We start from the raw sequence: 24,471 nt of genomic DNA, 5'->3' as shown, positions 1-24,471 counted from the left end.
AAACCAGGTGAAATATTTTAAAAACTCTTTATTCTCTTGCAATAAAAGTACGAACAATGTATTGACAATGACATTTACTACATGTTTAATTATATTATTCAAATAGAGACAGTGACCATTCCAAATACACTCACCAGTCACTTTATTAGGTACACTGCCTGCTCCTTAAATACAAATATCTAATTAGCCAACCAAATGGTAGCAAATCATGCAATTAAGCATGCTGACATAATCATGACAATCTGCTGGAGAGCATCAGAAAAGAAGAAAGGTGATTTTGGTTGTTGGTGCCAGCAAAACATTTCAGAAATTGCTGATCTTTTGGGATTTCCGTGCATAAGCATTTCTAGTGTTTAAAGAAAAAGAGAAAATATCCAGTGTGCAGAGAATCACTACTGGTGAAATGATAGAAAGACTAAAAGAACCACTGGTGAATGCACAACACGTAAAACCTTGAAGCAGATGTGCTACAGCATCAATGCATGCATTCAAGCTCCTTTGTGATGAGCCAAAATGGGTGATCTGTGTGATGCTGTTATGTCAATATGGACCAAAATCTTTGAAGAAATGTTTCAAGCAGCTTGAATCCTTGCCCAGAAGCTTTAAGGCAGTTAGGAAAGCAAAGGGATTCCAAAATGGTCCTAACAAGGTATACCTAATAAAGTGGCAGGTCAGTGTACAACAGAAAATTACAAGACAGAAAGAATAAAATAAAATGAACTGAAACAACATTCATCAAATCATTTTTCCAGTGGCGTTTCCTGAGACGATGACAATGTTCTCCCTCTGACATCCTCCGTCACTTCACTTCATCCAAACAGAAGCAGCAGCACCATGCACACCGAGTTAACTGCGATCAGTGGCACTGAAATGCAACAGTATGGCATGAGAAAGTCACTCAGCATTAAACAAACTGCCCAATGTAAAGGACACCAGTGGACACCAACCTCTCATGACTGTCCTCACAGAGCGGACAAGGTTCATCATCTGAGCTTTGACGCCTGGTTCATCTCCAAAACCTCCAACGCTCTGGTCCACTCCCCAGCCAACTGAGGATTCATGAGTCAAGTTTTATCATCAGCTTTATTCATGCAGCACATTTCATACACAGGTAAACTCAAATTAAACATTCAACATTACCATAGATGAAAAACAAAGACAGAAACACAATCACACACACCATCGTCATACAGATACACACAACTTCTTTCTAGACCAAGTATTGTTGAATTGTATTTGTTGGTTGGACTATCAGTACTGACAGTATTTATTTTAATGTCTGACTGTTATACATTGACTAAGACGGTGTAGTAATTGAGCTGGTTTTGTTCTTCCCATGTTTACTGTTGCTTTTGTATACTGTATTGTATTTGTGTTGAGTGTTTAACTGTAAATGGCGAGCTGTTTAATCTAAGTCTACGTCGATTTCTGTTTCAGTTGACTTCCTGTTTAAATCCATTATTAAAGTTAAATCGATTTTAATATACGGAAATCGTTTGAAACAACAGAAAGCACAGCTAATTTAAGCAACGTCAATCTCCTACGACACATCCGAGATGTTTACATATGTCAGTTAGCAACAGCTAACACCAAATGACAACACTTTGGCCTACAGCGACTTACTTTTACTGAGAAATCTCTCTTCGTGCAACACAGCGACGGCATTGACACAGAGAACCGCTGCCTGAATGAGAGAGTACAAAGTAAACGCCATGGCTTCTCTACAAGTGGCTAAGCGGATGGGCTACTAGAGCATGCTAGCTGTGGGAGAGATGACAATTTAGTTATGACGTAGCCTACGGCAGCCAAGGGAGGACAACCCCGAGTAATTTAGTCATACGGACATTTGCAGGTGCGGTCGCTCAGTGAAAATGTTCCGCTCGGAGCAGAGGGCAAAAAAACAGCAATAATGTTATGTATTTTTATTTTATTTTATTTTTTTTTACTTTGTAATGTATAAATAACTTAATTGTTAATTGTTTAACACACCTGTACACTTCTTAAAGAGGCAAAAACATAGCATTTTATTTTAGAAATATTTATTCGATTTCATTATATTCATTGCATTATAAATAACAAAGAAACTATAGCAGCAATACACCTGGATGAAAATGTTTGACTCCTATAGGTTGTTTGATTAGTATAAACGTATTACTTTTTATTGTCTATTCAATATTCCATTTGTTATAATTTTGCTGCAACACAAGTCATTTTCCCTGTTGGGGAATAAATAAAGTGTTAGTCTATTTGATGGACAGATTGTTTTCTGTGGAGATGACAAGTGAAGACAACATTCTCCTTATTGCAGTTAAACTCTGAGAAATTTGTAGATATTCACGTCTGCACGGATTAAACATCTAATATAGATTTTTAATGAAAATCATGTTTTCATGAAACCCTATATAAAAATACAATACACCTTTAAAATGAAGAGGGCTTTGCAAAGCCTTGTGGAGCTTTACTGTCCCATAGTGGGTGTTAAGCCCCTGTTTGTGAACCTCTGGTTTAAACGATGAACATAATGTGCAAAATATGCGAATATAGAATATAAAGAAGAGACATGCTAATTGTCTTATCTCATAAGATCTAATTACATAACTGGAGTATCATTAATGATGCAGTACAATGTAGCTGCTGTCAGTGAAGCATATTCAAATCTTTAATTTAAACCACTTTGAGCTTTGGTTGGATAAATGCAGTCAGCTGCCATTTCAAACAATATACAAAATAACTTGATTATAAATCATAGACAAATTAAAGCTAAATGAAAGTGTGATTACTTGTATGCACAGTATATTATATTTTCAGTGATAAATATTCTCCACAGTTGCACTTGACACACACAAGAGACTCATAATTCATGAGAATAAAAATCTTTATTAGTGTTTTATGAAGTCTGCATAATATGCCACACGCCTGAGAAGCTTATGGTCAGAAAAAAAAAGAAAAAAAGAACTGCTCTATCAACACCGCCCTCTACTGGTAAAACAACTGCAACATCTACTGTACTGACTGCTTTGCAAAAAGATTACTGTTAATACACACATACTGTACTACTGTTATGTATATGTACGTCATCTGGTCCACGTCAGTTTTTGTAATGTCATTTTTTTTTTCACATTCATATGTTGTAGGTCAAAGATAAAAACAATGTAACACTGGACCCTAACACATGGTTCAGTTCCCCAAATCCAAACACCACTAGGTGCACCTCAAGTACAATCACTAGTGCCATAAGGTAAACACATTTACATCAAAAAGAGGGGAAGAGGGTTGGGACAAGTTAAACTCGCAACAGCCACATAATGACAAAAATGGCAGAGTTAAGTCTTGTTGTACATACTGTATTTTGTAGACAGAACAAATACAATACACTCATTAATACAGAATGTCACCTGGGCAGGCACATTCACTCTTCTTTTCTCACGGAAGAAAACTACTCTCCTCCCATGTTTGTGTAACATTTTAAAAGCCAATTAATTACATCTGGTTGACCTGAACCTGCTTGACAGAGCACCAAAGTCTACAAGAGGTCACGTGTGTTTTAAAAAAGTAGTAGTAGTGAAGAGATGAGTGACTGAATGGCCATTACAAAGTTTTAACATGCCTCTGGAATCATTGAAGCCATTACAGGAAGTCCATTTTGGGTTACAGGCAAATCAGTATTGTTTTGTGTACTAACAGCACCGTATTTCTTTGCTGAAAACAAAAAACAACACAAAACGGATACAAACAGGCTACACGTCATGTGGGGCAGTGATTTTCTTTTCTTTTTTTTTTTTACCAAGACAAAGAGCTGATATTGGAAATGAGTTCAAATTGAACAATTTGGGTAAAAATGAAGGAATGATCAACGCCCTTCCTGTCACTTTTAAAAACAACTGTGGTCTTGAAAATATTACTTCAATAAAAAGTGAACGACAGAAAAATTTAAGTATACCTATATATAAAAATACATGAGAATACAAAAAAGTAGCAAAACAATGGGGATATAGGCTAAAAACAGAATGAATTTATTGATACCTTCAATTTCTCCTGGTGAGACATTTAAAGCTTCACCTTGGAGAGCCCCAGGACTCCCGGTGTCATTTAAAAATGGAACAAAACAAAAAAAAAAGCTATTACACAACAGCTGATATTCTCTGGTCCCTGCCCAGTGGCCAACATCTCTTTAGCTTCCAAACCAGGCTGTTGAGTGGGGATGTGAGTCAAATAAACCAACAACACACCTTGCCTTGTAATTTATAAAGAAATATTCTACAGCCAGAATAAGTTTGTAGTTTAGGGGTTTCTGATTTTGTTTTTAAACTAACATTCCTATTTGTCCATTAAGATGCATGTCTTATAAAGACACACATTAAGAGTTACAAAAAGGACAAAAGTCGATGCAATCAAATTTCAATAAACACACTGTGGCGTTTTCCCTCAGAGGAGAACGGCCACCAAGGCCATTGTTTCTTCACCGAGACTCCTCCCCCTTCACTAATGATGGGGCCAAGTTTCCCAGAGAAAACGTAAACTAAGGTTCAGAACAATGGTTGGGGGGTTGGGCTGGAACAAAAATCATTTTAGCGTTCGAGCTCCTGTTACTCACACAAGTAATCGTCAATACTGAGAAACTATTCACAGATATTTTTGGTATTTCCCCTACTTCCTGGACTAAGAACCAATATACATTTCATTTGTACCACAAATAGATCTAATATTAAGGATTTGGGGGAAAGCAATTTTAACAAGGTGCATGACATAGATGGTAACAAAGTGCCAATTTCTTTTTTTAACTGAAAAGTCTGTATATGTGTGTGTGTATGTGTGTGAATACGACAGTGTAGTTGCATTTGTTCTTGTGTGTATGTATCTGTATGTGTGTGTGTGCGTGCGTGCATGTATAGGGTTTAAAGAGGGATGTGGAACTGGGCCACAAATACTATGAAGATGTTGGGTTTCCATTTTTTTTTTTTCATGAGAGGTCTCACAAGTTTAAAATTTAATGATCTTTGTAATGGGCTGAGTTTTTTTTGGGGTATTTCCTTAGCTGTTTAGGACATACTGGAGCAACGTGCAGACGGGGAACCCATCTGGGTTAGAACCTTGTCCAGCCACTGCAGGGGGCCGTTCAAATGCAGCTCTATCCAACAAGGAGTGCTTGTGACAGTTTGCCGCCTGTGAAACAAAAGGCATACAATTTAGTGTCATGGTAGCATGTGGCCAGGAAGTGTTGTGGTTTGTAAGCTTCAACTTATTGTAAATGGAGAGTATATGAAAATACACATGCAAAGATAATGGGCACTTTGCACAACAGCCATTTTGACAGGTTACAGTAGGGAAATCGTGGTCAATGGTCTGCAGTTTTATAGCACATTTCTGCAGTACAGTTTTGACATTTACACACAATTAAACATCTATATACAGCTTCTATCACACATCTGAATAACCATTACCTCAGTGCTGCCAAAAGCAGGTTGGGGGTGAAGTATCTTAGTTAGAGACACACTGACGAGACAAGCTGAGGAATCAAACCCTAACCTACCACTGACCCACAGCTGCCCCTGATGGTGCTTTTACATTGTGCAGTTCTAGCAAGGCACAGCTCGATTTTGCTTGTCCATTACCGGGTGCTTTGGTACATAATCTGGCGAGGTTCCAAGTAGGGCTGAACAATTTTGAATAAATATCTAACTGCGATTATTTTGACAGAAATTGTGACTGCGATATGATTCCCGATATGAGCTGGACTTCTTATTCTCATTTGATAATGTGTGATAGTCGTGCAGATTTGTGAGAAACAAACATGTTTTCTTCAGTCTGTAGAATATGTTGTGTGTAGGTAAGGACGATATTTTTTTTTTATTCTAAAATGGTCATTTTTCCACACATTTTAGCTTTCAGAATTACTGCACCTCCTGCAATTTGAAATTGCAGGAGGCTGTATTGCGATTTTGATAAAATTACGATTGATTGTTCAGCCCTGGTTCCAAGCGAGCTGAGTAGATACTAAAATGTGATACTGGCCACGGATTGGTCCGACACAAGAATTAAAGCAAACAATGGCTAACTGATCACTTAAAATCAACCGACTCCAATAATTCAGTTCACCAAAAACACCCTGCCTATGTTGAGGAGGAACTATGAAGTAATGGAAAACGACATGACTGATAGCAAACGGAGTAGTGCTAGGACTGTACAATGGAGAAGCGCCATAAGGTGAAGTTCCATTTAGCTCACTCAGTTTCACCTTTCTTTTTCACTGTCCTGATTTGTGTGAACAAACAAACTACAACACAAAAGTTACGGTTATTGTGATCAGTGACACGTGAGCCTTTCCTGCTGAAGCATGTAAAAATGGCTGCTGTGTAAAGGGACCACTGCCACTCACAGACAAGAAAAAATGTAATTTTAATTTCATTTTTAGAAACGATTTAACTGTTGCAAGTGACAGCAACTTATGCCGTCAATGTTTTCATGTCAAAAAGAAACCTAAAACAATGTTACTACTCAAGTCCACAGTTGAAGATCATAAGACCAGGCCCACAGTGGATACATGAGCAGTGCGACTGCTCTTGCTTTTCATATGAGCACATGAGCACATGTGTGTCAGGCGAGTGAGGCACGTTGCTCTCCTCAAGACCATAGCTCTTGCAAATTTTCTACACTTACAATGCAGTTGAAAATAGACAATGACCTCCGACTGCAGTGTCAATGTCTACATCCATGAAACGCAACACAAACCGTTCTTAATTTAAAGTACAAGCACAGAGTTTCTGGTCCCTCACATACATTTTTAACGTGGCTTTTATGGTGAGATATTCCACTCAACGTCCACACCACATTCATCATTTACAGCCGGTTTTTGAAGGCATGTAAAACAGCAAAAGGGCCACAGCAGCACACAACAGATGCACCCAGTGTGGGAAAACAATGGTGCTTCAGACACAGCAGTCACACGCTGCACATGCATCCAGTGTGACGGAATAATGTATTATCAGGTCTGTAAGTCAAATTGGTTTCACACCAATTCACCACGTCTGAAGGTATGACTTGCAAACTTCTCCAATACTGATTAAAACAAATCAGTTGAGTTCAAAGCTGAGCAGACACAGGTAAAATATTTCACGTAGGAATTAAAAAGGGTTAATATTCAGTGTGGAGGCTTTACTCACCTGTACTCGGCTCCCCAGCCTTTAACAAAGCTCATACGAATGGTGCACATCCTAGTGAGCTGGTAAACTGCCTCAAAGCCCTGGTTGACTGACTGAGCCAGCAAGGCAGCAAATTCCTGGTTGTTGAAGATTTTTAGATTACAACCTGAAACAGTTAAAAAGATAAACAGGGAAGCAGTTAATGTGGGTCCACAATCAGCTTATCTGTGTCCTTGACGATTGTTGTAGTTGCAATGCCTGTCTGAGATGTGCATCAGAACAGTAAATGAGACCATGAATGAATGTGGTTTTGTTGAAAGGTTATTCCATTTTATTTCTGATGGTCAAAATAAAGCTTAGCAGTGGAAATGCAGACTGTAATGCACTTGAGAATTGGGAGGTATCTAAATGATTTTTTTTTTTTTTACAATAATTCTAGATCCTCACTGGACTCTTATATGAAGCATCAGTGGGAACTGCATCTTCAAGGTTTGTGGTGAATCTTGCTTTTTACATCTTTGGACAGCGCTGAAGATTTTTATTTCTTCAACTGAACAATGGACAGAAAAGGGAACTGAAGTAAACGATACAAAATAGTAACTATCATAACATTGTCATTGAGCTCCACAGTGTCTTCCTGCATCTTGTTTAGTTTCTAGCGGGCTTAGAAGGGTTCAAGAAATCCTGACTATAGCTGTTTATTTTAGTATGAGGAGGTTATATATTCATTCAGTCAGCCATTCATTCATTAACACTTCACTCCAACCTGACCTCCAACCAAGTGACCTTATATCTCTACTCCCTACTCAAGTGACATCTTTGTCATCTTACCTGGAGGGATTTTACACACTGTTGCTGGATGCCAGCCATACCGCTGGTTGCAGTTTGGACTCTGGACAAAGATGGCGCTATCACTCAGGCACTCAGCAAATACCTCCCCTCCAATGTAGTAGAGTCTAACTCCTCTTCCTGTAAACACAGACGGCATACAGTATATTTGATCCTGTAGTACAATAAACACAAGACCTGACTTAAAGCTAAATGAAAGTGTGCCATACCTATGTGCCTCCGAGTCATCTCCACAGTTGCGTTCCTGTTGACATTAGACAGCAGTCCCAGGCAGAAACGCTCCGAGTTTGATGGATCTGTGAATCCATCAACTGTCAGTGAAGGCTGAGAGGCGTGGAACGTCTCCCCTACACGCTGGTTTAGCTCGTAGTACGCTATAGAGCACCAGAAAGCCGGCTCCGAGTACGTCACAGGCTGCAAGTCTAGGACAGAAGTTGACATTACTTAATTTCTCTTCACAAATATTAATAGAAATATAAGGGTGATATGTGTACATATATACATATATATATATATAAATAATTAACCAGTATGCATGTATTGAATATGCAGTATTTCTGTAATGTTTTTGTGTCGATATGGTTTCAAATGGGAATGATTTGCATCTTCTTACTGTGATTGACAGGAGACAGAGTGCTGGGGGACAGCTCAGCTGGAGAACCTGACAAAGAAAAAAGCAACTCATTGACTTGAACCATTTTAGCCACAGGAGGCCACAACATGGGCAGCAGTTTCTCATATCCAGTTACAAAGTAGAGACAACTGCCATTTACACAAATGTGCAAAATTTAGCAACATGTTTGGCAAACTATTTTGTAATCATCATGAAACTATAATCCTGAACTAGTGTGTTATGTGCAGTTTGGTATTCATCATTTTTTTAACTCATATCAAGGTTGAGGACTGAGTTCATTTTAGACAAATTGTTGAATGTTTTCTTAATGTATGCTGGAAAAGAAAATACATGTAACTTTACCCTAGTTTGGGAGGAGAGGAACACAAAGACAGTGATGGGAAACTGAAGGAGGTCTAAGTCTAAGGTACCTGTGTCCATACTTTGGTTCATCTGTTGATCGCTGGCCTCCCCATCCTCACTGATGTAGCCTGGAGGAGGTGTCTCTGTTCAAATGAAGCAGGGGTGAAAAATAAAATAATAATTTGGTAATGTTTCTGATTATATTTTCAGTTATAAATTGGTTTACTGTAGTAGCATAACTATTAGTTATATGACAGGACATAAAGGAACCTCAAATTCTCTAAAATATCATCATGAGGAAAAACTTTGTGTATATACAAATGTGATACCATTAAATACCGTGCATATAGAGGCCGAGAAATACTGTTTCTCCACTTGTATTGCTAAATGAGTACACTATAACAGTCACTTCAATCTGGTGCAGAGACAAACGTACCTGGTATATAGTTGTTTGGAGGTTCAATTCCTGCCGGAAAGTTTGTGTTCTCAGGTATGGAATGAGTGTAGTCATCCAGAGGTGGCAGCTCTGGCAAGATTTCCGAGTGTCTTGGCACAAGAACTGGAGGCAGCACTGAAGTGTTGGGGAAAGCAGAAGAGGGGAGATCTCTTGTCAGTCATATGCGTTTCCGAAACTCACCGTCAGTGTTTGAAAGCACATTCCACTCATATGTGAAGCTCTATGCAACTGTAATAAGGCAATGATAAAACACATATGACAGTTTTCATCACTGCACCTCTTTGTACATTTTGGATATTGCACTTTTTGCAATCTATAATATGGCTATATAATTTGTCAATGATTATTATGCACTGTATTATCAAAGTGGACTGATAGTTTGATGCAATCCTATTCATACCATCTGTCTCAAAACTTCTGTATATAGCCTTAAGGCAATAGCCAGCCACATGAGTACAGTCGCAACAACTCAACCACATAACACTTATTGTCACTTTAATCAATACAGAATCTGAAAGGGGAGCATGACGATATGCTGTTTTATGGAGGAAATGTGTTGGACCATTAAGACTAAAAAAAATCTGTGCCCATACTAACATACAATATATAAAAGTGACCATTCAAAATGGTCCCAGCTTTACCTGGCGTCTCCACCCTCTGGTAGTGGTAGGGATTGATGCAGACCTCGTCCTTCTTGAGGTGGAAGGCATACTCGCATGCCTCAATGGCACGCAGCTCATGATGGCTATGAAGGTCTGGCCACCGCCACAAGCGGCAATAGATAACATGGGGAAGCCCCTTCCTGTGGGAGACCTGCAAGCGGCCATCCAGCGATCTGATTGAACAGCGAACATAAAGTGGGGGTGAGATGGATAGAAGACAGGGTGGAGTGGGAGTGGACACAGAATATTATGTTCTCAATGTCCATCACCTCAAAGTTGTACACAACACTACATGGCAGGTAAAGATATTCACCTGGTTTGGTCAGGGTAGCTGTATAGGCCTGATGTATCCCACTGTTCTATCGTATTTGGTGTACTCAGTCCCCATATTTCAGAGCAATTGCTGTGCACAGAGAAAAACAACAAAACAGAAAACAAATGAAAAACATAGGACATGGATCATTCAGAATATCAATATGGACAATGTAAACATTTAAAAGGCAAACATTCTGTTGGATACACATGACAAAACAAAGACAGATTTAATTTGCACCTATGGACATGAAAATGAGATCTGATAACAAAGTGAATGAGACGATGACATTCTTCAACAGTGTGGCATTGTATCAAACACTGACTCTCTTTTTTCGTGTCGATTATTTATGTCACAACTTATCACTCAAGACAATGGCACAAGAGAGGGGGAAATAACAGAGACCTTGAACGGACCTTGAAATTAAAGGGAATTTTCAAAACAATCGAAAGAAAACGGACAAAAATAAAGTAAAAATTAGACGATGAATATTTGAGTAGTTTCTGAAAGACAAGACTATAACACAAAAGTTCATAAAAGGGCAAGAAATATAACAGTGAGATATAACAGTTTATAACTACAACTGTCTATATTAACTATAAGAAATAAGACAATTAGAGCTCCCAGATTATCAGCAGGCAACTGCCAAATAGAGTAGATGAGCAAACAATGATGTAAACATGGCTAATTGCAATGCCACAAATAGCCCTGTCTTGCTGTAACCCACCATCTCTAAAGTAGCTTTCCTCCATTAATCCTAATAAGTAGGAATAACCAAAAAAAAACAACGTGGCCTAGAAAACCTCTCAGGAGATAACAACCAGCCTGTTATCTATAGACATACAAACATCTGACATGGTACATGATGGCACATCAAACGAGAAATTACAGTGTTAACACAGTGTTCCCACTGAACATGAGTCTGGGTCATCAAGGCTGGCTGGTTGATAAAGACAACATCATTATTCATCATTCTACTGACTCTCTCCCTAGGACAATGATAGAAACTGGAAGTAATTAACAGCCTATGATTTTGTATTAGACTGGCAAATACAGCACACACGTCTATTTCTCTGACCCTACACTAAAATGTAATAAAGTGTTGGGCAATTTACCTGGGGATGGTGACACACTTGGTGTTGCAGTTCTGTGTTGTGATAGCTTTCTCCAGCTCATCCAGCTGGCCTGTCCTCTTTAACTTCTTCACCAAGCTCTTCACAGCCTTCTCGCACCACTTCTCCTCCTGCCCATTCTGCTCTCCACTACCTGCTCCACCCTGACCGCTGGATGACTTCTTCCAGCCCAGCAGCCTCTTCACCACGGGAGGGGTGAATGGCAAGATGGAGGACATCTTAGCTGGCCAAGCTGAGAGTCTCCAGAGGTACTCACACACAACAGAGGGGACCTGGAGCTACAGTTTGGACCCTTGCTCGGACGGGCCCCCCTCTAGAGCCCAGTGAGTCAAACAGAGTGGAAGCCAGTGCTAGCAAAGTGTACAAAAACGAGATGAAAACCTGAGGAAAAAGTACAAATAAAACATGGCATATGAAGGTAACAGTAGCCACCCACAACCACTTAGCATTCTAAACAGTCTTGCGCCTTTATACATTACAGATCTCCTAGTCCCACATTCTGCTCCTACGTTCTAATTTAAAACCAAAGGTGATGGAGCTTTCTCTACTGCTCAAAGCCTGTAGCTTTTATGTGCTATACAGGTAAACATGACTTGAGTTGACATGAATGTTAGACCAGCCCGTCTGGCATCAACGTTCTAAGTTACTCAAATCAGCTTTCTTCCTCATTCTGATGCTCTGTTTGAACTTCAGCAGGTATTCTTGATCGACTCTACGTGCAAGTGCATCGAGTTGCTGTCGTGCGATTGGCTGAGTACATATTTGCATAAACAAGCAGCTGAACAGGTGTGCCTAATAAAGTGACCGGATAGTGCCTTTGACAGTTTTTTTATGATAACGATTGAAAGCTTAAATCAACCAGGATTACTGGATAATAGTGTCTTAATCCACCATCTAGTTTCTATGACACATAGAATCATAACGCCATCTACGCTTAACAACTTGCAAACTGGTAAAGTTAATTCACCCGGTGTGTGTACATCACACCCCTATGAACTTTCGAATGAACGTGAAGACACTATTTTGATTCTGTGACAGCCCCATGCTAACACCAAATGTTTCAGAAAGGCCGGGCAGCTAGCTACCTGGTGGGGGGGCCTGCTGGACTCAAATCACAACAATAAGTTCACTAGCGTTAGCTTGCACAGTGCTAACAAGCAAAATGCTAACATGGTCTTCGTTAAACATGGAAAGCTAAACACTTAACTTAACAGCTAACTGAACTTAGGAGATCAGAGTTAATTAACCAAGAAGTACTGTTTTGGCTCGGTCAGCTGCCTTTAGCCTAACAAGCTAGCTGCCAGCTTGTTATCAAAAATCCTTTTGTTGTGATTCACGAAAAAAAAACCTCCTGTGCGCAACAGTGCAGAGGCGCTACTTCACTACACTAACCTCAGTTTAGAGTATATTTAATACAACCGCACAGAAATGTCACTTTGGTGTCAATATAAAACGTTAAATATGTTTTAATTTAAACCCAGCTGTTGCATGTTTGGGACTTTTCCCTAAAATACAGGTACGAAGAGGAGTTAGCATCTTGAACGAAGTCTTCCAAACTGGACCATGGTTCCCGCTGGCTAACACAGCTACCGTACATCTTTCACACATACATTATCAGTATGTTTAAAGTCAAGAGAGAAGCCAAAGCACTCCAATAGTTACCCCAGTTTGACGTCCAAAGCTCCGCTGTGTGGGAGACAATACGCACACAGTCCTTGAATCGCTCCGTAGGCAGAAATAAACGCCTGAACTGTGTCACACTGCTACTAATGTTGACAAGGCTTGTCTCTCAACTTGCTACCAGTGCTACTGAAGCTAGTTAGCTAGGTTAGGTTCGGTTGACCGGAACAACACAACAAAAGTGATAGCTACCTTCTGGAGTTTAAACCCGCCCACTCAGCACCTGATTGGAGGGTTAGGAAAAGACCTCAGAACACTGACCCATGTCCTTGACACTCCCGACAGTTTGCCAGATGCACGGTCAGATAAACGTGCCCTAATCGTAAGTCTGAATCCTTGTTTTACTGCTGCATTTAGTCTATTAATGTATGTGTTTAGAAAATCATCTGATATGCACAACATTTTTTTTAATATGTTGTACTTGAAGCATATTGATTCTGCTTGGCAAATACCATACACATAAATGGAGATTTTCAAATGTTATAGGTTTCAGTGGCGTGAACAGACATTTGGAAGGGATGAAAAATAAAAGGGCTGCGAAATAGTACGCTTAAGGCAGACATATTCAAAGTGCAACCTGGGGCCAAAGTCAGCCGGCCCTGGGGACTGAATTTCATGTGGACCTCTACACATTATTGCTTCATTAAGCAAGTTCAAGTTGCGTTTTCTTGTCAGTAGGGCACTTAACACCCGAGAGGGTACTTTAGCACAACCCCCCCACCACGTTTATTATTTATTGTCTCGTTTGCTACATGTACATGTTAAGGCTTGTTTTGCATGTAAGTTTATTCTAATCAGCATGAACATATATTATATTGTATACTATAAAGTTCCCCAACCAGGAAAAGCACCTACAAGAACTCATTCATTCACATAGCTATACACCTTTTAAAGCGACTCTCTCACGGAGTCTGTGCTGCATGATTTTTGTTGTTTAGATGTCGTTATGTTAAAGAAGATTTTCTGTAACAACAGACAATAAAGTCTTCTGATATGTATAATTCAGAGACTTGGTTCTGCTATTTTACAGATAACTGACTTAATATTAATATCTTTCAACAATTTATAAAAAGTATTTTTTTACATCCACAACTGCTCCAGTGTAATGGATTCTAAAGAACTAGCATAAACTAAACTGAATTTTATTTTGGAGAAGCACATGCAATCATCCTGATGTTTACTTTGTTTTGTTGATTTCCTGTCTTGTTGTACTAGAATCTACCCAGCCCTTCTAACTTGTAGTATCATAATGAGGTGTTCTTTTCCCTCTACATGATTCTGTTATTTCCCTTTATTTTATAATTGTATTATTGTTATTCTAGATTGAATTTGTGTTGTTTCTTTGTTGATGAATCACATGAAAGGTAGCTGCTGTTAAATCAAAGCAAAGAGCAAAAGCTCCTCCCCCTGAGTCAGGTGGTAAATTAGGTTCTATTGGCCTCACCTGGTATCAATATAAAAGCTATAGTCACACTTGGCAACATTTTCCCTGTTTTCTTTTATCGGTGGCTATGGGGAGATGTTTGTTTTTTTGTGCAGTCTTTTTGCTGTTGACAGGGTCCTTGCAAGGTGAGCCAAGTCAACCAAAAATCTATATTTAATACCTACAATAAAAGCCAGTGTAGAGTTTTCAAATAACAGTGATGTGAAGACACTGAATGTTGTTGTTTTCTAACTGTTGGGATAATTCCACTGAGTCTGTTTTGTGTTGACCTGACCTCAGCAGTTGTTTCAGCTGGAAGCAGCAGTGCTTTAAGGTGCAGCTTTGGCTCTAAACTGTGCAAGGACGCCTCTGAGTGTGTCCGCTACAGCAGTGTGTGTGACGGCGAGCCTGACTGCAGGGATGGCTCAGATGAAGACGACTGTGCGTCTGAATGCAGCAAAGGTGACATCTCAACTAATACTTGCTATTAAATTCTGTTTTCACTGTTGTTGTGACTATTACTGAAAAGTGTAAGTTTAGACAAAAATTAGACCTTTTTTAAATCCTTTGCCTGGACAGACCAGTTCCAGTGTGCCCATGGAAGGAAGTGTGTAGCAAAGGAGCAGGTTTGCGATGGTGTACCTCAGTGTCAGGACCGCTCTGATGAGCTGCAGTGTATGACACAAACAGAGGGCTGTGTTCACAACTGTGACAACCGCAGTCGCTGCTTGCCAGCGAGCTTCCTTTGCGACGGAGAGAAGGACTGTTTGGATGGCACAGACGAGGCCAGCTGTGGTAGGCTGAAATGATTTGTTTGCTTGTTGTATTATGCAGCACTTATACGAAAGAATTCTCTCAGATGAAGTGGAGTGTTCTGTTTGATCAATGTCTACATCAGGGGATGCTGAGGAAGATGGGAAGGAAAAAGAAGAAGGGGCCGTTACAACCCCTTCTGTATCTGTTGGTCCTTTGCCTGTCAAATGTCCACTGGGTGCCAAAATCTGCAAGGACAAATCCGATTGTGTCCATTACAACCACGTCTGTGATGGAGAAACAGACTGCAGAGATGGCTCGGACGAGGAAGACTGTGACACAGCATGTGAAACAGGTTGTATTTTGGTCTGTGAGGCTCTGAGCCTCTGTGCATGGGTTAAGAATAACCTTACTGCCCCCTAGTGGGGAACATGAACTGCATTTTAACACATGAAATCAAATCTACATTACTTTGCATTAAGAAATTAATTGAATGAATTTCCCTCATTTTTATCTCATTGTGATCAATCTTTTCCAAGAAAATAATGAAATTAAAAATACAGTACAAGGACTAGAATAGAAGAAAAATAGTGCAAAAAATCATGAACTTGAAGTTATGTAGTGATAAACTGCATGAGTCTGCTTTTGACCAAAACCAAACTGATTTCTCATCATGTGTCCTCTGCAGAGCAGTACCAGTGCGCTCATGGAAGGAAGTGCATTGAGAGGAGCCAGTTGTGTGATGGTGTACCTCAGTGTCAGGACCGCTCAGATGAAATGGATTGTTCCAAGCACATGGAAGGCTGCACTCACCACTGTGACAACAAGAGCCGCTGCGTTCCCAACAGCTTCCTCTGCGATGGAGAGAGGGACTGTTGGGATGGAAGCGATGAGGAAAACTGTGGTAGGTCCTCACTTAAGAGGAAATATTTACTGACTGGACTTGGGACACTTGAGTGACTTCTCTTTTCCCTGTAGCCGATGAGGTCTGCAGTGCCACTGAATTTAAGTGCACCAGTGGCCAGTGTGTGTTGGCCACAATGCACTGTGACGGTCATCCAGACTGCAGGGACGGCTCAGACGAGGAGAGCTGTACCAAAGCTCTGGCCTGCACCACCAAACACCGCTGCCCCCACAGCAAGGAGTGTTTGGTACAGGAGTGGATCTGTGATGGAGATCGAGACTGTAAAGATGGCACGGACGAGAAGGTGCATGTTCTATGCAATTCCACGCTTAAAAAACCAAAGGGTTAACCTTTCAGTGGTCAAATGGAGTTGTCTGGAATGGTCCCTAAATTTTTTCCAAGATATTACAAGCATTTGATCTAAATGGGTGACAATTAAGTGAATTGACAGAAATAAAGATGTAGCAGGAGATTGGAGAAAACATGACTGACATGATGTTTGTTTATTGAAGACTTGTTGTTGCCTGTTAACAACTCAAAATCTGAATATGTATGTATGAATCCACCGGTTCCTCTGCAGGATTGTCCCATGGCTCCTCTAACCTGTGGTGAGTTCCAGTTGTCATGCAAGTCCAAGACGAAGTGTATCCCTACAGCCTGGAGGTGTGATGGTGTGAAGGACTGCGACGATGGCAGTGACGAGACTGAATGTGAGTATTTCAATTGTCATACAAATGTGAGGAATTTGAATGGATGTTTTAATCTTGTGTGTGTTTGCAGTGTGTTGAATATAGTAGAAATGCAAAAATCCAAATTCTGCAGGTCTTCATGGACATTGATCTGCTGCATTAAAACAGTTTCACTAACAGTGGTGGAGAATGGGCTACAAAGGTCATTTCAAAATAAAGCGCACATGTAAAGCTCATCTGGATGTTCAAGCTTTTGCCATTTTATATTTACAAAGCACTTTTTAAAGTAAAGTCACAAAATGCACAGTAAAATGAACACAAATGAGAAGGTAGATGCATGAAGTTGCACATTGTAACTGGCCAGAGACAGTCGGGTATAATGGAGTTGTGTGTACCAGGTGGCGCGGTGACTTGCCTTCCGCACCAGTTCCACTGTAGAAGTCAGGAATGCCTGGATCCATCCCTGGTGTGTAATGGAATTACTAACTGCGCAGACGGCTCTGATGAGGGAGGAAGCTGCCAAACGCGGTGCACGGAGGCCGATCGGCAGCGCTGCTCCCAGAGCTGCTACAGTACACCGCAGGGAACGGTGAGGGCCTGTATCTCAGCACATTAGTAAATGTCCCTTAACTTTGACCTAAAATGAGGGGGCAGGGAAGTGCAATAGCAACACTTTACCATAATGTTATGATGATCATACAATGTAATATAAGAAGGAAACGTTGCAGTAATTGGTGTAAAAATGTTTGAAACAAAACTAGTTCCTAAAGTGAGTTGAAATTAATTCTCCCTTATGTCTTGCACACATCTTTTATGTGATTTACTATAAATACTATTAATAAGATGGTATAATGTTTCTTCCCTGTTCCAAATCCTCAGTATCATTACTGTAGAGTTGTTTGTAACCCTTGTCCTTGGTGTGTAGCGTTGTCACTGTAAAGCAGGATTCAGGCTCACGGAGGACACGGTGACCTGTGCTGATCTTGACGAGTGTGAAGGTCGGAGCCCGGGTGTGTGCAGTCAGCTGTGCGTCAACTCACCCGGCTCCTACAGATGTGATTGTCACCCGGGCTACATCATTGACGCCAATGGACACCACTGTAAAATCACAGGTGAGGGCCTTACAGAGGGGATGAAGAAAAAGAAGCAGTATGTTGTGCAGTACAATGCTGAGCATTAGGGCTAAAGGTTGCCTGCTCAAGACAATTCTCATAACACTTTTTTTTTAGAATGTTAACTATTAGGTTTTCAGTCAGAATCCAACTTGTTTGCAGTCTCACTTTACTTGAGCAATGTTTTTGTTGCCGTCTGACTTCCTGTGTGCAGGAGTGCAATATTGTCTGGCCACATGAGATTTAAACACTGCTTTTCTGAGTTACTCAATCAGCATTATGTGAACTCCTTTGACAATGGTTTGAATCTAATGGATATCTGTTCATATTTCACTTCACAGTTTATAAACCCAACCAATCCCAATCTTTAAGTTAAGCAAAAAGGGCCCTGCACATTTCTCTTTGGACATTAGTGGCATTTTTGGCATGTTTTCCAAATAAAGGAAGTATTAAGTTGTCTTTTCTCAACTCTCAGGGGAACCTTACCTGTTGTCATCGATCCAGACGGACCTGTTTGTGTTTGGACTGCGCAGTGGCAGCCTGGATGTGTTGTCCTCCACTGCCCAGAAGGCCATCCTGTCTCTGGACTATGACTGGAAGGAACAGAGGGTCTTCTGGGTCAGTCTGGACTCCGAGAGCATCAGGTGGTCCTCGCTCTCCCAAAAGACCACAGGGACAATGATCACAGGTCAGGGCGACACTAAAGTAGTCTGGCATTACTGTAAGTGACTGTGTCGTAAAGACGTGCAAAACAACTGTTTCCACAGGCGTGAGGGCAGACTGCATAGCTGTAGACTGGCTCGGCAGGAACCTGTACTGGATCGACGGGGTGAACAGTCAGATTGTTGCCATCAGATTGGCCGCAGGCCCCTTGAAATCACTGGACCACAGTGTCATCCTGGACGAAGACCTGGATCAGCCCCGCTCTCTGGCCCTGCTGCCACAGAAAGGGTCTGTATGAATTTATTTTGCTTTCAAACTGTTCTTCAGTTTATTGTACATGATGTTAAATTCTCGTGTCAGTCTGATGTTCTGGACAGACATCGGTAATGTAGTGAAGATTGAGCGGGCGGGGATGGACGGCTCCGAGAGGAAGGCAGTGGTGAACTCCAGTCTGGGCTGGCCTGGTGGCATCGCTGTGGACGTGATCTCAGACAGGGTCTACTGGACAGATGAAAGACTTGGGGCGATTGGCTCTGTGACACTGAATGGAGATGATATCCGGGTAAATGAGTTTTCAGAAGGCTGTGTTGTCATGCGAAGCAAGTCCGATGACTGATGTACAAATGTCATCTTCAGATTCTACAAACGAAAGAAACCACCAACCCATTCTCGCTGGCAGTGTTTAATGACATGCTCTACTGGTCTGACGCCAAGAGACGAGTGGTGCAGGCTGCTCATAAGATCTCTGGCAAGAACCGGCAAGTTCTCCTGAAAAGACCTAAACAGCCTTTTGGTGTGAAGGTAAATGTATTTGTATGAAGGGTTTTACTGAAATGAAATTGCACCACCTGCATGTGTGCACTCAGTGACTCGGTGCCAAATTTGAAACATCAAGCATCAAAGAATTCAGTGTTCAATTAAAAACAGAATAAATATGCCACGTTTATGGTTTGCAGATTATTCACCCATGGCTCCAGATGGGCACTCGGAGCCCCTGTGAGAAAATGTACTGCTCCCACATGTGTGTGTTGGCCCAAGGACCCAAAGCCGTCTGCAAGTGTCCGTCTGGACTTTTACTGTCTGCCGACGGGCTGACCTGTTCCAGCCTGGTCAATTCGGCGTTCCTGCTCATGCTGTCTCCTTCTACGGTCACCCAGGTTTTGCTCTTTATGCATTTACAAGATACAGCTGTGTTGTTGTGGGGAGAATTGATACCAGTCGCGTATCTGCAGTGAATTACGTTAAAGCCAGCAGGAGAGGAAACAAATCCACTCCCTATCATAAATATCTAAAGGACCATTATGTAAGAGGTGGGAGCGTTCATAATCGACAAATCTGTCGATTATTTTCTCGATTGTTTGGTCCATAAAATATAAGAAAACCTTTAATGTTGATCGGTGTTTGTCAAACCTGGAAATGATGATGTTCTCAAATGTGTTTTGTCCACAAACAAATTAACTTTTAATGATTTCTTTGTTACCCAGAACAAAGAAATGAAGAAAATATTCACATTTTAAGAAGCTTAAACAATTGAAAATCTTGTTTTAATCATGGAAAAAAAAAGCTTCTAACTGATTCATTGCCTGTCAAAACAAAAACAGGAAATATCTGAATCTTCAGTCTGTTGGACTGATACACGTTTGTTCATATCCTCTGTAGATTTACCTGCAGTCACGTCTCACAGCGGCAGAGCTGAAGGGCTGGCCCGAGCACCTGGCCCTACAGTTGCCCACCGTCAATGAAGCGGTCATCATGGACTACAACCTACGCGACAACACTTTGTTCTTGACTGACGATGGCACAAATTCACTTAGCGCCTTCAAACTGAAGGACTCGGACTTGGTGTCCCCGGGTCAGCTTCTCAAACTCCTGGGTGATACCATCACTGCCATGGCCCTGGACTGGGTGACTCTGAACATCTACTGGAGCAGCAGTAAACAGCCCCGCCTGCATGCCACCTCCATCATGGGTGCCTTCACCACAGTTCTCATCAAGGAGGGAATTGGGAGAGTGGGGTCCATCGCTCTCCATCCTCCCAGTGGCAGAGTTTGTTTCACTAACCTGGGTCTGCAGGGCACGGGCACCGTGGCGACCGTAGAGTGTGCCAACATGGATGGTGCTGAGCAGAGAGTGGTGTGGAAGGATGCCGTCCAGCCCTCATCTCTGGTCTTCTCTGCTAATGGGGATGGAATTTACTGGGCTGACACTGGTAAGAATTTACTTTTAACAGATGTGTTGTGTGGGATTTCTTTTTTGTGTGTACCCATTAAATAGTTCATTGTGGTCTTCTGCTGCTGCTGTAGACCATCTGCTTCAAGTTAGAGGTGTTGTATGTTCAGAGGTGGTTGTTACATGAGGTTCAGGGTTTCCTTTACATTTGGACACCAGTCTAATCAATTTCCTCTGGCATCACAGCTCACTGGCTATTTCTTCTTTTTTGGCCCTTTTATTTGTAAAGTCTACAAATTTTTGTCTCAAAATCCCAGGAGCTCAGCAGTCTGGCACCAACAACCATGACACTTTTTTTTTTAATGAATTCATGCACTGAGTTACTGTCTTAATTATCAATGCTTTGTATTAAAATTGGCATTAAGCAGCAGCATGGTGGATTCTGTCCCAGCTCTAGGAAGCATCGGCTGTGTCTTGTTTGATGGCTCTGCGTACAGAGAGTTGAAGGCTGGTGATGGCCTGGTCGCTGTGGCCGTTAGTGACGACACACTGCTCTGGATGACTGTCACTGGTAATGTATCCTTGTATATAATGACCAAATGGGAGGGGCAAGCTAAGAGCTTTGAGTTTTCATCTTGATTGTCACCGTTTTAACTTGAATTCAAAGTAGCAAAAATGATAAGTATGAAACAATGTAGCTTTGATGTGTTTCATGTCTGAAATACAATCTTTCCTACTAAGGGTAAACCTATGAGTGTCACTTTTAATGTGTGATATGTTTTTATCACTTCTATAAACCTTTCATGGTGTTTTTCTGTCTTTTCCCGCAGACAAAACCAGACTCTGGTACAGAGACGAACAGCAGCAGAACAAAATGTGGTTTGAAGTTGGTACACAAGTGGTCAGCCTGAAGGCTTTTAGCAAGTCAAGTCAGTCTGGTATGTAAGGAGATCTGACTCATGACCATATGTTTAAAAACTGCTCTAAATGTTGACCTAACCCATGACAAAAATGAAACCTTTGGTTCAACAGGTTCCAACAAATGCACACACAACAACGGAAACTGCCAGCATTTATGCCTCGCCACCCCGGCAGGCCGGACGTGCAAGTGCGGCCATGATCACGTCCTGGTGAATGCTACTCACTGTAAACTGGACCAGAGCTGCCCAGTGGGCAGAAGACCGTGTCTGGATCAGCTCTCATGCCAACCTATTGAGAAGTTCTGCGATGGTCGCGTGGACTGCTCGGACCACTCGGATGAGAACTGTGAGTCCAGCAGATATCTAAACTTCTTTCAAAAAGGCGTTTTTGCTGGAAGTCTTTTTTTTGTTGTGTAGGTGTCGATCAGAAACAATGGTTGGAAGTCTTTGCTCCCATCCAGCCTCACAGCTCCTCTCCACCCTCGTCTCTCCCTCCACCGAAACCCACGGACGTGAAGGCGACCCTGAACGTCAGTGGCCACCTCTTGAACCTGGATACCCAGCAGTGCAGCCAGAAACGCTGCAGTGGCAATGGAGAGTGCGTCAAAGTGGGTGGAGACACCAACTGTGAATGCTCACTCGGTTACACCGGGGATTCCTGTCAGGACCACCTCCTGAAGACCATGCAAGGTCCCATCGTGTACGGTGCTGCGGGGATCTGTGTGGGCGTGGTGGTCATCGCTGTGATGGCAGTTGTGGTCAAGAGGAAGAAGAGTGCCAACATGAGGTTTTTCTGTTTTTCACTAAATCCTCCTGACACTGAACATGTTCCCTTCATACCATGCATGTCATGTTTTGAGCTAAATACTAAGACTCTTATTTTGGGATTAAAGGAATGATTCTAATTATCACCAAAGTTGATGAAATGATTAATGCTGGTCATGAATTAAAATGAGTATAGAATAGAAATACGTTATTCATCCCCAAGGGGAAATTGTTTTAACATGGCAGCAATACAATACAAAAAAATATCATTTTATATAATAAAATAAATATAATTTTATATAATATTTACGTCAAAGTGTATTGCATTAAAGCATGTCTTTTTAGGTACTTTGTTTGCACCACATTAAATTCATGTTATGGCTGTTAATTACCACAGCTAATTATATTGGGCTGGGGGGAGATGTCTTTTTGACTATTTTTAAGAAGAATTTTCTCCCCAGATTTTTTTTATTAGGTTGTTTAGCAACGATAGAAGTGGCTTTTGCCAAAAAACAAATGAATTTTTCAGAGGCTCAATGTTGGCCCAGCGTTTTCTTCTCTTCCAGCACTAGTGCAGTGAATACTGAAAAAGCAAAGCTATAAAACACTTAATTTTCTACTTGACCTGATTGTATTTATTTTATTAGCGGGGAAGCTAAATGTAGCCGTTAATCTAAAAAAACCAAACAATTTTGTTTACCATTTCCTCATTCAATTAAGATAAATGCCTGACTGACTGATGTGTATTGTTTTTGGAAAAGATTGCAATTGTTCACAAATGCATATTGAATCTGTTTGGCATGCACCGTATCGTCCCAGCACTCGGTGACACCGCCAACTTGACTGCTGTGGCCAAAATGCTAATTTTGAATTGGTCAGATTTTAAAATGTGGTGGTTCAGTGTCATCGAACAGATTATACTTGATGGCTATAACGATTAAAACACTCCCAACATGCATTATTTCTACCCTCCATAGAGCTATATACTCTATAACTTGGAATTAGATATAAATATTGTTAGCTACGTGGATGGAACAATTAGTATTTGTGCATTTGATGTCAGTGTGGTTCATGTATGCAACAGTTTCCTGTACACACTTGGCACAGAACTACATTAACTATATATATATTTATATTGTTCCCCACAGGAGAGCCAGCTCAGCAGCTATGAAGGAAACGAGTATGACGGACCTGAAGAACAAAGAAGAGAACACCCCGGCCCCAGTAGACGCAGAGAAGCCAGAGGTGGACCTCCCACCAGCTCCATAAATCAGCAGGCTCCCAATTTGTCTTTCTATGCCTGTGGGATGAGTCTGACTTTTCTTTCTCTTCTCTGCAGGAAGTGGTATCGTCTGTGGACTGAGGCTGATGATATGGACGAGCAGGGTTTTTTTTTTTTTAAATAAACGGTTTGCATTTTCTATGGTTTCCTGTGAGGTTACTTGAGCATCGCTCACTGTCTGCTGGAACATGACAACATGTCAGAAGTGACATGCTGTAACATAGTGAAATGATAAAGACCTGAAACACACTGTGTACATGCAGCATCACAAAGAGGCTTTTGGTCCAAACACAGCTTTACAAAAATAACTTCACTTTATCTGCTTTAAGCAGTCATGGTAACGTTGCTGTTAAATATCGTGAATGTGTTCTGGTTTCTTTGCTCTTCTAGTAAACCGGATATCGTTTGGTTTTGTTAACATTTGGGAATGTTGTCACTTTGGGATTTGGGAAGCACAAATTCTATATATCAGAAGTAAAAGTGTCACTTTTGATAAAAATCTGAATTAATTACAAGTACTGGTCTAAAAATGTACACACTTTAAAGTAAAAGTTACTTTTTAAAAAGGTTCTTTCTTGTGCA

At 41.0% G+C, this 24,471-nt stretch overlaps 3 protein-coding genes across 6 annotated transcripts; 1 reads left to right on the top strand and 2 right to left on the bottom strand.

Moving 5' to 3' along the window:
• Positions 1 to 13: 13 nt before the first annotated feature.
• Positions 14 to 1,802, bottom strand: LOC122768962 (immediate early response 3-interacting protein 1-like). The gene is made up of 3 exons (XM_044025191.1): positions 1,624 to 1,802; positions 948 to 1,049; positions 14 to 865 (listed from the first exon to the last, which is right to left on the bottom strand). The coding sequence occupies exons 1-3, from the start codon at positions 1,712 to 1,714 to the stop codon at positions 810 to 812; spliced, it is 249 nt and encodes an 82-aa protein (XP_043881126.1). The 5' UTR covers positions 1,715 to 1,802; the 3' UTR covers positions 14 to 809.
• Positions 1,803 to 2,857: 1,055 nt separating this feature from the next.
• Positions 2,858 to 13,390, bottom strand: LOC122769602 (mothers against decapentaplegic homolog 2). Of its 3 annotated transcripts, none has more exons than XM_044026262.1 (11): positions 13,192 to 13,390; positions 11,512 to 11,910; positions 10,397 to 10,486; positions 10,063 to 10,256; positions 9,401 to 9,535; positions 9,045 to 9,107; positions 8,602 to 8,649; positions 8,198 to 8,410; positions 7,971 to 8,108; positions 7,161 to 7,305; positions 2,858 to 5,163 (listed from the first exon to the last, which is right to left on the bottom strand). In XM_044026262.1, the coding sequence occupies exons 2-11, from the start codon at positions 11,745 to 11,747 to the stop codon at positions 5,040 to 5,042; spliced, it is 1,386 nt and encodes a 461-aa protein (XP_043882197.1). In that variant the 5' UTR covers positions 11,748 to 11,910; positions 13,192 to 13,390; the 3' UTR covers positions 2,858 to 5,039. The 3 variants fall into 3 exon arrangements, with proteins under 3 accessions (XP_043882197.1, XP_043882196.1, XP_043882195.1); XM_044026261.1 differs by having other exon boundaries at positions 9,033 to 9,107; positions 11,512 to 11,879; XM_044026260.1 differs by having other exon boundaries at positions 9,033 to 9,107; positions 13,192 to 13,389.
• A 1,307-nt stretch (positions 13,391 to 14,697) lies between these two features.
• lrp13 (low-density lipoprotein receptor related-protein 13) lies at positions 14,698 to 24,015 on the top strand. 2 transcript variants are annotated; one of them, XM_044026258.1, is made up of 21 exons: positions 14,698 to 14,778; positions 14,933 to 15,094; positions 15,212 to 15,427; positions 15,531 to 15,740; positions 16,074 to 16,289; positions 16,364 to 16,593; positions 16,870 to 16,999; positions 17,377 to 17,567; positions 17,904 to 18,090; positions 18,566 to 18,778; positions 18,858 to 19,041; positions 19,114 to 19,315; positions 19,390 to 19,554; positions 19,710 to 19,910; positions 20,413 to 20,962; positions 21,374 to 21,493; positions 21,753 to 21,860; positions 21,955 to 22,188; positions 22,260 to 22,629; positions 23,756 to 23,852; positions 23,947 to 24,015. In XM_044026258.1, the coding sequence occupies exons 1-21, from the start codon at positions 14,721 to 14,723 to the stop codon at positions 23,968 to 23,970; spliced, it is 4,068 nt and encodes a 1,355-aa protein (XP_043882193.1). In that variant the 5' UTR covers positions 14,698 to 14,720; the 3' UTR covers positions 23,971 to 24,015. The 2 variants fall into 2 exon arrangements, with proteins under 2 accessions (XP_043882193.1, XP_043882194.1); XM_044026259.1 differs by having other exon boundaries at positions 14,936 to 15,094; positions 23,947 to 23,977.
• The last annotated feature ends 456 nt before the right edge of the window (positions 24,016 to 24,471 follow it).

Source organism: Solea senegalensis, linkage group LG5 (genome assembly GCF_019176455.1).
Source record: "Solea senegalensis isolate Sse05_10M linkage group LG5, IFAPA_SoseM_1, whole genome shotgun sequence".
Classification (NCBI taxonomy): domain Eukaryota; kingdom Metazoa; phylum Chordata; class Actinopteri; order Pleuronectiformes; family Soleidae; genus Solea; species Solea senegalensis.
This window is presented reverse-complemented; position numbering and strand designations above follow the sequence as displayed.